The sequence below is a fragment of the Stylophora pistillata genome, chromosome 14, assembly GCF_964205215.1.
Source record: "Stylophora pistillata chromosome 14, jaStyPist1.2, whole genome shotgun sequence".
In the NCBI taxonomy this organism is placed as follows: domain Eukaryota; kingdom Metazoa; phylum Cnidaria; class Anthozoa; order Scleractinia; family Pocilloporidae; genus Stylophora; species Stylophora pistillata.
In genome coordinates, this window is record NC_142532.1 from 7,248,058 (window position 1) to 7,260,109 (window position 12,052).

Genomic DNA, 12,052 nt, shown 5'->3' on the forward strand with positions numbered 1-12,052 from the left:
ACATGGGTACACAGGGTACACAGGGTACACAGGGGTACACAGGGTACACAGGGTACACAGGGTACACAGGGTACACAGGGGTACACACGGGTACACAGGGTACACAGGGGTACACAGGGGTACACAGGGTACACAGGGTACACAGGGTACACAGGGGTACACAGGGGTACACAGGGTACACAGGGTACACAGGGAGAATGGGTAACAGGGAGTCTAAATGGAGACTGGGTAACAGGGAATCTATATGGAGACTGCCATGAATTACTTGCCAAGAAGTGATAAGTTAATAAGTACTTGCTGTGGTACGTGGTCATAGTTAACTATGCTGTGGTGAATATCATCACCATGCTAAAAAGGAGATGTGGCATCCACAAAATGCGTCCTATAATATAGTTTAATTTGACACCTGTTCTGAAGACTAATGAGGCAAGAATGGCCAACAGTCTCATAAGGTCCTAACTTCAGGGGATATCTATGCCACTCTAAATGACTGTGGGGTATGGGGTGAAAAGAAAACTTAAACTTTCAAAATTTTAATAAGCAAGGGAAAAATAGGGTGAGTCTTCATTGTAAGGTGTGTTTTTCATAAATAAAGTTTAAAAAGTTACAAAAAGTTAATAACTGAGGCCCTCATAGGGTAAATTCTGACGGGCGACATAGCGTTGAAACAGCGACATTAGGGAAATAAAAATAGGACTTCGAGCACGACATTGATGAAAATTGCAACAGCAACATCAGAACCTTCCAAAATGGTGATGTGACAAAGTTTGAAATTCAGATAGGTGACATCTATACCCCCTCCCCCCCCCTAACAGGGCCTCGTAACTTTCTTTTATTCTGGGTAGTATCAATTACAACGTGCTATATTTAACAATTATTCCACAAGCGCGCGTTGGATATGGGATGATAGCCAAAGAAGCGCATAGCGCCCAGTTGGCTATAATCATCTCAAATCCAACAACTGCGAGTGGAATAATTATTTCATTGAAAAAATGCCTCCAAGATATTAGACAAATCTTCTCAACTTTATTTTAATTTGTAAGAAGAAACGGGATGTTACAATGTACAGATATTAGATTATGTATGGAAAGCCATACTGGACAAAAGTGGTCAAGAATAATTTTGTCGGCCGAGAAATAATTTTGTCTTTCGAGATATATGTTCGATGGTCCAGAAATATCTTTGACGATTGAGAAAACTTTTCCATTGGTCGAAAAATAATTCTCTCTGACGAGAAATGTTTGTGGTAAGTTCAGAAATATTTTAAAGAATCGAGAAAACTTTATGGGTCAAACAATTTTTTTACTCAGTTGAGAATTTTTTGGTAGATCGAGAAATAATTTTGTCGATCGAGAGTTTTTTCGCCGATCGCGAATTTTTTTCGCCTATCGAAAATTTTTTTGCCGATCGAGAAATTTTTTGCCAATCGAGAAATTTTTTGCCGATCGAGAAATATTTGGCGAGCGAGAATTTCCCTGAAGGTCGAGAATTTTCCTGAAGGTCAAGAATTTTTTTTGTCGGTCGAGAATTGTTCTGTCAATCGAGCTGGTCAGCGGGCGTTTCGCGCCAAAATATAATCACATGGGACATCACATGGTACTAACGAAATTAAGAGACGGATTGTTAACCCAAAGTAAAAAGTTGCGGGCGTTCTTGACTTGCTCACAAGTCGCGCTTTTGAGCGCGTAGCGCGACAGTGAGCTACCACACCAGAATAGAAAACGAAGCGAGCGACTTTGAGAAAGTCTACGGGCGTTCTGAAGTGTCATTAATTATTGTAACAATGTTTGTACAGCGGCTTACTATTGTTGTATTGTTATGGAATTTTAAATCGGTGAGAGATAACGATGACGACTTAGAGAACTTCTTTTTGTCTCTTCACGACTATGTTTCGCAAATACGATCGTGAATTTTTTTTGTCCATCGCGAAATTTCCTGTCGATCGAGAATTTTTCTGAAAAGTTCGGTTATCAAAATTTTACCGATACGCGTTACGCCGGAGACCATTGCGGCAGAACAATTTCGAAAGACAGAAAAGCTCCACACGGTTTTTTTAGATTGGTATCTTGGGAGCCTTCGGACCAAATTTCAAGTCAATCCGTAAAGGTTTCATTCCCTAGTAATCCTTTCAAAGAAGACACTCTCGCGTTAAAACGAAGTGGATTTTTTTCGCATCTAAAGTTTTCCAACATTTCACGCCTTTGGTTGAACACATGTCAAGTTAAGTCAATACTCTGAAAAACTCGAAATGCCGACCGCATTTTTGTAATATACGCATCCTAATAGAATCTTCAATGCATTGCAGGCATTCACTGAAACTGAAGGGTTCTGCAAAAAGAGCCTGTGCTACGCCAGATACGAAAACCACTAAGAAAAAACACTCTTTAGACATGGCCAAAAAAATATGTGGAAACGTATGCCTCATCTCATGCAGCAGCACGAAACCCAGAGGAAAGGGTGTAAGCCTGGTTACACTATTAATCACAGAAAAGTCAATGAATGTAGTGATATTTTGCAGAGAGTTGTAAAACAAAATTACATCACAAAAAGAAAAAGGAAAGTGGTCAAATCTAAGACTGATCGACCTGAAATTACTTAATTTTACCCGGCCCCATGCGATTACGTATACTAATTTGTCTAATTTGTTTCAATGTCACTCAAACGTCAGTAATTGTGTGAACTGTAAAATATGGCTAAGCAAGGTATAAATAAAAGAAAAACTCTTTTACGTTAATACAAAATCACGAGCGAAAACAGAGTACGTGTTCATTTTATTCAATTTTGCAAGTGTAACATGCTCTACCTTTATAGAGCCTTCATCATGAAGAAACATTGGGCAAGCTCGGATTTCATAATAATAATAATAATAATAATAATAATAATAATAATAATAATAATAGGACATCGAGCCGAGACGGACCTCCTTCTGACGGATTTCGGCGTACGCTTTCCCGTGTGTATATTTCCCAGCATTTTGTTCCCAAATCTTGCTGAAGCTCCCAGAGGGAATGAAGAAGATATTGAAACATCTCCTTCAATACCTGATAGCTTTGAGAGTTGGCGAGAACAAGCGAAATAGCAACGACACTTTGGACTTGCCCCTCCACCCGGTCGTACAGGTACTTGACATACCTGAGGTTCTGATACGATGAAATATGTGAAGTTCATATATTTTGAACTGCGGTATTAGATACATATGATGCACGATCCTCGCAGTAGATAGCGCTATTTAAGCGCTATTTATCTATAGCGCTATTTATCTATTGCTTAAATAGCGCTATCTACTGCGAGGATCGTGCATCATATGTATACCTGAGGTTATTACCATCCTCGGAAATCCAGGGGCTGATTTCAAGGGGCTCGATTTCAAGTTAGGGCATGAAGAGCCCCTGGGGACATTGTCTTACAAGACTAGTTCCAAACGGTCGCAGTCGTTCTGCCATCTGATTGGTGCCAGAAAATCTGTGTTTTTCTGCCCAATCAGAGTGAAGTGTGCTTTAGAGTCCTTTCGTGTGTTTTAACACGGACATATACTAGTGTGCGACAGAGATTTTTTCTGCGCAATCAATTTTCTGGCACCAATCAGATGGCAGAACGACTGCGACCGTTTGGAACTAGTCTTGTAAGACAATGTCCCCAGGGGCTCTTCATGCCCTAACTTGAAATCGACCCACAGCCCCTGGGTCTCCGAGGATGGGTTATTACAGGCTCTGTTGTGTTCTATTTGCGAAACTCAGTCGTGAAGAGACAAAAAGAAGTTCTCTAAGTCTTCATCGTTACCTCTCACCAATTTAAAATTCCATAACAATACAACAATAGTAAGCAGCTGCTAGCTGTACAAACATTGTTACAATGATACTTCAGAACGCCCGCAACTTTTTACTTTTTGGGTAAACAATCTGCCATTTTCTTTAGTACCATGTGATGTCCCATGTGATTATATTTTGGCGCGAAACGCCCGCTGACCAGCTCGATTGACAGAACAATTCTCGACCGACAAAAAAAATTCCTCGACATTCAGGAAAATTCTCGCGCGCCAAATATTTCTCGATCGGCGAAAAATACTGGACTGGCAAAAAATTCTCGATAGACAAAAAAAATTCTCGATCGGCGAAAAAAAATTCTCGATCGACAAAAAAATTCTCGATCAGCAAAAAATATTCTCGATCGGCAAAAAAACTCTCGATCGACAAAATTATTTCTCGATCTACCAAAAACTTCTCAACCAGTGAAAAAATTGTTTGACCCATGAAAAAGTTTTCTCGATTCTTTAAAATATTTCTCGTCAGAGCGAATTATTTCTCGACTAATGAAAAAGTTTCCTCCATCGTCAAAAATATTTCTGGACCATCGAACATATATCTCGAAAGACAAAAATGTTTCTCGGCTGATAAAATTATTCTCGACCACTTTTGTCCAGTATGGCTTTCCATAATTATGGTATATTGGCTCATATACCATAATGGATAAGCCAATAAAAAGTCTTGAATTGCATTATCCAATGATCCAGTTTTTAATAATATAGGTTATGTAAGTATTGCATTGTATTGTATTGCACTTCATCATCCAACTACACTCCCTAGAGTACAAATAATGCCCAAGACAAGTACAAATATCATGCTGTCTTTGTACTCCAGAGAACTGGTTAGACAGGTTTTTCACATCGCGTATTGGATAATAAATAACTGATTAGACATTTTGGTGTGTCGTATTGCTAAGTACTTTTACTTGTTAGTTGTGTTTTGACTTGCGCTAAGGGCTCGACAAAATACGGCACAACTTGTAAAACTACTCAGCGATACCACACAACAAAACATCTAATAAGATATATTTATTGTATTACCGGCAAGTATCCTAAATTTTAAGTAATGTAAGTAATTTAATATTGGATCCATGACTAATTTAAAATTTTATGATTATGTGGTTTCATCTGGTTTCCCTCTATGTATGATTCCATATTGGAAGGTATTGGAAGGTATTGACAAAAAGAAACTTTCTGCAATTGTTCTACTCGATTTCAGTAAAGCCTTTGATTCCATCAACCACAATGTTCTTATGGCAAAGCTACAGGACGTTGGGCTTTCGGCCCAAGCCATTAAGTGGTTCAACAGCTATCTGTCTCCTCGATACCAAACCGTTAGGATTGACTTTGCCTACTCTGACTTCCCACCACTGTTCTGCGGTGTGCCCAAGGAGAGTATTCTGGGTCCACTTCTCTTCAATATTTATATTAACGACCTTCCAAGTATTGCCACATCTTGTAGCACTCAATGCTATGTGGATGATACTAAACTACTCTTGACGTTCAGCCTTGACAATAAAGAAAATGCCATCTGCAAGCTTAATGATGACCTAAGTAAAATATCTAACTGGACATTTGTGAACTTTGTCATCTTAGGAAGTAGAGCAATGACAGCCAAAGTTGGAGACTTCCGTCTAACACTCTTGGGAAAAGAGCTCCTGCCTGTCGATTGTGCCAAGGACTTGGGCAATCCTGACAAATGCGTTAGTTTTCAGCAAACTTTATTATTGCTCCAACGTATGGTGTAACACCACTGAAAATAATTTAAATAGAATCCAAGCTGTACAAAATTTCGCTGGCCGTATTTTATGCGACAAAAAGAAATATGACCATATTACACTAATTCTTAAACAATTGCACTGGATACCAATAAGACAACTGTACTACCGTGATGCAATTCTGGCTTTCAAATGCATGACTGGGTGCGCGCCTGAGGCCCTGACTTCACTTTTTGTTCAAAGATCACAAATCTCAACACATTCGACAAGGAACTCACAGAAACTACAGATCCCATTTTGCAAGACAGCAACTGGTCAAAGATCTTTCCACTATAGAACTGTTAGCCTCTGGAACGGTCTGGATACAGAACTGAAACTTGCTGCGAACATTCATATGTTTAAAAGAAAACTCAAATCTTTGCTTATTTCTGAATTTTTGAAATCTGATTAGTACTTCTGATTAGAATATCTTTTTTTTTTTTTAACCAATCGTGTACATATGTTTTTATATATATTCTTAGATGATATTATATTACATGTTGTGATTAATTAATTTTATTTGAATGTATAGTCACTAATTTATATATTGTTCCTGAAAAGCCCCATTGGGGAGGCGACAATAAAGTATGTATGTATGTATGTATGTATGTATGTATGTATGTATGTAGGTATGTATGGTACTGTGCAGCAGTAGTGTAAGTGTAAGTAGTTGTATTGTAAGTAGTGTTAGGTGCAAAGTACTGTTTTTTATAATATATGTATATATATTTTTGTAAAATTCCTGCAAGAAATTCAGATCAGAACCCCCCCTCCCCCCACTTTGCTCCCCTCCTCACATAAGAGCTAGACAGAAACCTCTAAACAGCAACACCTAGATACCCACATGTGGCTTATAAAAGTTTTAATTACCAGGTGTTTCACTCACAGAAATCTCAATTCATGTGACGAAAACTACTACCGGTAACATTAGATTTTACAATAACGACTATATTGTATCGTTAAGTAAACTTAAAACTTGACCAACTAGTCTTTCCATGAAGATCTCTTTTTTACAAGAATATGTGAGTTTCATTTGGGGCACATGCTATGAAAAGCTTCTCAAACATGTTCACATGCTCCACTTATGTATGCGCTCACCCTCACTTATTATGAACCAATTGGGAGAAGGCACATCAGCTTTCAGCCAGTTAAAATCATTGACAAGAGACCAGTTATTTTCTAAAGGATCAAGACCAGCCAATTTAAAATCATTCTGTAGATTTTCATACTCCCAGTTAAAAGGAGCAAAACCTACATTGGAACAGTCCTCGACAATAGCCCTACTGGTGACATGAAGATAAAACTTGCTGTCAGTTGTGCAATGAACTCGCAGCTGATGACAAGGAAAGACAAAATCACATTTCACACAATCTTCAATGAATACCGCTCCAGACACAGGTCCACATAAGATTGTACATCCCATCAGTTTGTTCATAAGCAATGCAGATGGTGCACCATAGATTATTACTGTGCAGTTTTGAAGATTTCTTAAAGTGATGTCTTGATTTTTCACCTGTGATTGATCCATGGTTAGTGTTTGATCTGCTACTCCTAGAAAACCAAGACCGGAATCTAAAAGCTTTTTTTCTGTTGCTGGTAAAGGAAACTCTTTGTTCTTTGTCTCTTGAATGACAGGTCCATCCTAAAAAAAAAAAAAAAAAAACAGAGCACAGAGTGGGATTGGTTACCTACAAGAAAAAGACAAATTCAAGGCTGCGCTTGAAGAAAAACTGAAGGGAGCCCACTGCTCTGAAACTTTGAAATAAAAGGTCCCTAGCACATGCTTTTATATGAAAAAAACTAAAATTCCCAAGTTTCCCCAAGAGCAAAAGTTAGGTACCAGTGGCCACTAGGGGCTGCTAGACCACAGCCCCTGAAATTACCTCTCTAGTGAGGAGAAGCTGAAAAATAAAAAAAATAAAAAAACCTCCACTTTTAACATAATCATGCTAACTAAGGATAAAATTATGTGCTTTAATCCTTTAACTACTTAGAGTGGCTGATATCTAATTCTTATTATAATACCACTGTTGAATCAAACATTAACTCCCAGTTAGCTCAATGGATAGAGCGCTGGACTGTTGTGTGGGAGGGCTCGAGGGTTCGAGCCCCAGCCGGACCAACACTCAGGGTCTTAAAATAATTGAGAAGAATATGCCGCCTTTCTATAACATCAAGAAATGGTTAGATATTCTAGTCTTCTCGGATAGGGACGAATAAATGGAGGTCCCGTCTCTTGCAGGGTTAGGGGTAGGAGACGTTAATTTCCCGCGCACGAGATTACTGTGTGATGAATGTCCTCCCCTGGGTGGGATAGGTGGGTTGGAGTAAGTTTAGGCAGATGAACCTAATAGGGGACTACGTGTCCTATTGTTCTCTCGCCTGTACACTGTATGAATCTGTAAATACAAATACAAATTATTATAACATAGCTTGTGAATTTGTGCAATCAAATTCAATTGTGCGAGTGTGCTACAATTTCCCATTGTGCATACTGATGATGTCAATTTACACACATGTATTCACCTATCAGTTTTTGACCAATATGAGGCGAGATCATTGAAGCATGGCAAAATACTTTTCCGAAACAAAATAAACAATGCATTGAAGCACAGAAGAAGGAATTTCTGCCCTTTGTACATAAACTACAGCATTGAAAATGTTATAAAACAATTGGTTGATGTGTCAGCTGTGTGTTCATCAAGAATTGAAGCACTTGGGAAGTTTAGAGAACACTCAAGAAGCTAGAGTTGCTCTTGGCTGTGCTTTGAGCAACTCTTGTGCATCTTTTATGCCCTCCAAACTTCTGACATGCTTGAATTCTTGAATTCTCAATGAATGCATGCTGATACACGAACCAATTGTTAAAGGTCATGAGAACAAGGAAAACAATTACAAACTAAAGAAGCTCATGATTTTCAAACAAATTCTCCTTGCTAATACCATAAGAAATGTATAAGGAGTAGTGCAGAGAATATGCATGTTCATATGAGGATGTACCGGGTTAAAGGAGCACTAAGCAGGACCTTTTTCCAGAGCAAAAGGTCTAAGTCAACAATGGAACTGAGTGGTTCATCTGGCTGGAGCTTATCCTAGTTATTTTAGCAAGAAACAACTAGCATTATCACTACTCTCCCTGGATGGGACAGTGGTCCAGCCTAAGTCCCCCTCCCCCCCCACTCCACCTTCCCAACCAACATTTCATCAGTCCTAACTGACAGTCAGAGTTCATTCAATCTCATGCTTTCCTGCTGAAGCCCTTCTTGTGCATGCAATCAAGGTTTCTGATTTAAACTGTTGATTTTCAGATAGTAAACTGCTGCTATAGTTAAATGCCAATGAAAAGCAATCATCCTTCTATACATAATTTACTCCTTTTTCCCTTTGTACTTGCTCAGAACACTTTCTAATAGTGGAAATTCCCGCACAAAATAAAGGAATCTACATATCTTGATAAATTAATTTTTCAAAAATTTTCAGGGGAGCATGCCTTCATACCCCCACCCCCCCCTCCTCAGGTAAGAGATGACGGCTGTATCTCACTCTTTGCCAGTAAATCAACTAGAGAGCTGTGGACAGTTCACCAATCCTCCTGGGTGGAGAGAATCACTGGGAGAGTATAATTGCCTTGCCTGTTTGCACCCTAGAACTTTGAGAATTTCTTGGGGGGGGGGGGGAGAGTATTAAGCTTTCTGTCAGGGACTTCAATTGATTGAATACTCATCCAATCAGACTCTCGCTTACATAGGAGTAACAAAGAAGAAGCTCTCTTTTTGTTTGCAACAAACGATATGCATCACGCAAGAAAGCCAGAAACCATAATATTCAGGGAAGATCTGGAAGGCGGCGAGTGAGGTGTCTTCTTGCAAGACTAAATCCTCAAGCCCACAATGTATCATAGCTGATGGTGTTGAACACACCACTCCAGCCTCTATTGCATCCATGCTCAACTATTATTTCGCTTCCATTGGCAGAAGTCTTGCAAATAAAATATCAGCTGCTATGTTCCCAGTCAGAACGGCCACGAAATTACAGTATTTCTCGCTTTATGAAGTTGATGAGGAAACAGTACTCAAGCATCTGCTTTCTCTGAAGACAAATAAAGCTATTGGCTTGGACAACATCAGTGCGAGACTCTTAAAGTGTGGCGCGTGTGTTATTTGTCCCTCGATCACCAAGTTACTGAATCTCTCTATTTGCACTGGCAATTTTCCTGAAATATGGAAATGCTCGAAAGTGGCTGCACTTTTCAAAACTGGAGATAGGACAGATGCGTCAAATTATCACCCAATTTCTATTCTGCCAACGATGAGTAAGATACTGGAAAAAGTCGTCCACTTCCAATTCTATGACTTTCTAACTTCAAATAACCTCATTTCAAACAAACAATTTGGCTTCCGTTCCAAACTGTCTACAACATCAGCTCTCACCAGTTTTGCAGATGAGGTCCTATTGCATATGGAGAGTGGAGAACTGTGCGGTGCAGTGTTCTTAGATTTGACCAAGGCATTCGATACCGTTGACCATAAGATCTTGTTATCTAAATTATCGGCTATCAGTGTCTCGCCCAGCATGCTACAGTGGTTCAAGTCCTACCTGAGTCATCGTAAACAGCGGACTTCCTGTGGTGATGCTATGTCTGACCCTCTCCCGATGACCTTTGGGGTGCCACAGGGGAGTATTCTAGGACCGCTTCTCTTCTTAGTTTATATTAATGACCTTCCTCTGGCTATTTTTAATTGCAAGGTGACTGTCGCAATATTGCCGTTCTGTTGTTAAGGCTGGGCTTCCTGTGCCCTGCCCGCATATTGCATGACCAGCGGTTTCACTTTATGGCTATTTATTACCATGACCGCCATCTTGTATTTAGTCTTAATTAGGTTCTAAGTGAAGTAAGGCCTATTAAAGGTTCGAACTCAACAGTGACTTTGTATGCTGATGACACGGTCCTGTACTACTTTGCTAAGGAGCCACACCTGTTGGAAGAGGTACTGAATGATGATCTCTTTGCAAGTTGCCCAGTGGCTACATGGAAATAAGCTAACTTTGAATCTTACTAAGACAAAATCCATGATTATAGGTAGTAATAGGAAACTTGTTGGTATTTCCTCTTTCTCATTATCTATTTTTGACACTGATATAAATTCTGTAACTAGTTTTAAATATTTGGGAGTTATGTTGTCCTCAACTTTTACATGGTCCGACCATGTTGAGTATATTTCATGTAAGGTTAATAAGAACCTTGGTCTTTTACGTAGGATTAAGTATTATTTACCTTATAAGGCTCGGTTACTTTTTTATAATATCTTAGTGCTGCCTATTTTTGATCAGGCTGATTTAGTCTGGGGTGATAAGGACAATGTCACACTTATGAAGGAATTGCAAATTCTGCAAAACAATGCAGCTAAGTTGATATTAGATAGATCACTTCACTCCTCATCCACTGATGCATTAACAGTCTTGAGATGGCCAAATCTTGAAGAACGTAGGAAATGTCATCAACGTATATATGCATACAAGTGTATTAATGGCAGAATTAATCATTCTTTGGACATTGTAAGAAAGAGTGATATGCACTCCTACAATACGCGCAATAACAATACTATAAAGCTCCCCAAAATCAAATACAATTGGGGAAAACATCGCTCGCGGTATCACTGTTTCAAAGACTAATCTAGTTATCATGATGTTAGTATTCAGGGGTTTCATTAATGTATTCAGCAGGGGGGTGACTGGTTTACTTTATAAGATAAACTTTCCTCCAGATAGTCAAACCAGGTGGGCAAAACCCTCCTCACAACTGGCCAATTTGCCTGGTGCCCAGGCCCTTAATGAAACCTTATTTCGTTACCCCCACCGACACAGCCCCAAACAGTTTCTTTAGAAACTATCAGCCTTTATTCCTTAATGAAACCCCTGAGTATTTGATTGAAGGATTCACTCTGACCCTCCCTACCCTATACTGACCTTGTTAGGCGCCTCTTTCTTTCTCGCTTTGAAAGCAAACTTTTTCTTGGGCAGATATTCTTCCCTCTTCTCATTAATATCTTGTTGTAAAGTCTTTACGGTCTCCTGTAAGACTTGTATGTCATGAGAAGGCAAAAACATTGCTGAATCGGCCACAAATTTTTGAAGTTTTTGGCACTTATCTGACAGCATATCAAAGAATTCAACGGCCTTCATTTTATTCCCGGCTTCGATTAAAGTGGCACTTTTGCATAACTGCTCATCTATTTCTCTCTTCTCTTTAGAAAAAGTTGATGTGATGTACTCTACATTTTCTGATGGCTGTTCTTTGCTTTCTTTGTCAGCTTTACGTTTCTCGATCGCTGCCAATCGCTCTTCGTTACGTCTTTCGAGTCTCTCTCGAACATCCGCCATCTTGAATGACTAACAGGCCTGGATGCTAAGCAGAGGAAGACCAGGCTGCTTATTTGACTGAAAGCTTACCGCATGGCAGCCATCTTGACGGGACAGTAATGAAGTAAGCGAA

At 39.3% G+C, this 12,052-nt stretch overlaps 1 protein-coding gene across 1 annotated transcript; it reads right to left on the reverse strand.

Annotated features, from left to right (window-relative positions):
- Positions 1-5,506: 5,506 nt before the first annotated feature.
- LOC111329472 (tubulin-specific chaperone C) lies at positions 5,507-12,004 on the reverse strand. The gene is made up of 2 exons (XM_022934183.2): positions 11,527-12,004; positions 5,507-7,201 (listed from the first exon to the last, which is right to left on the reverse strand). The coding sequence occupies exons 1-2, from the start codon at positions 11,938-11,940 to the stop codon at positions 6,629-6,631; spliced, it is 987 nt and encodes a 328-aa protein (XP_022789918.2). The 5' UTR covers positions 11,941-12,004; the 3' UTR covers positions 5,507-6,628.
- Between the last annotated feature and the right edge of the window lie 48 nt (positions 12,005-12,052).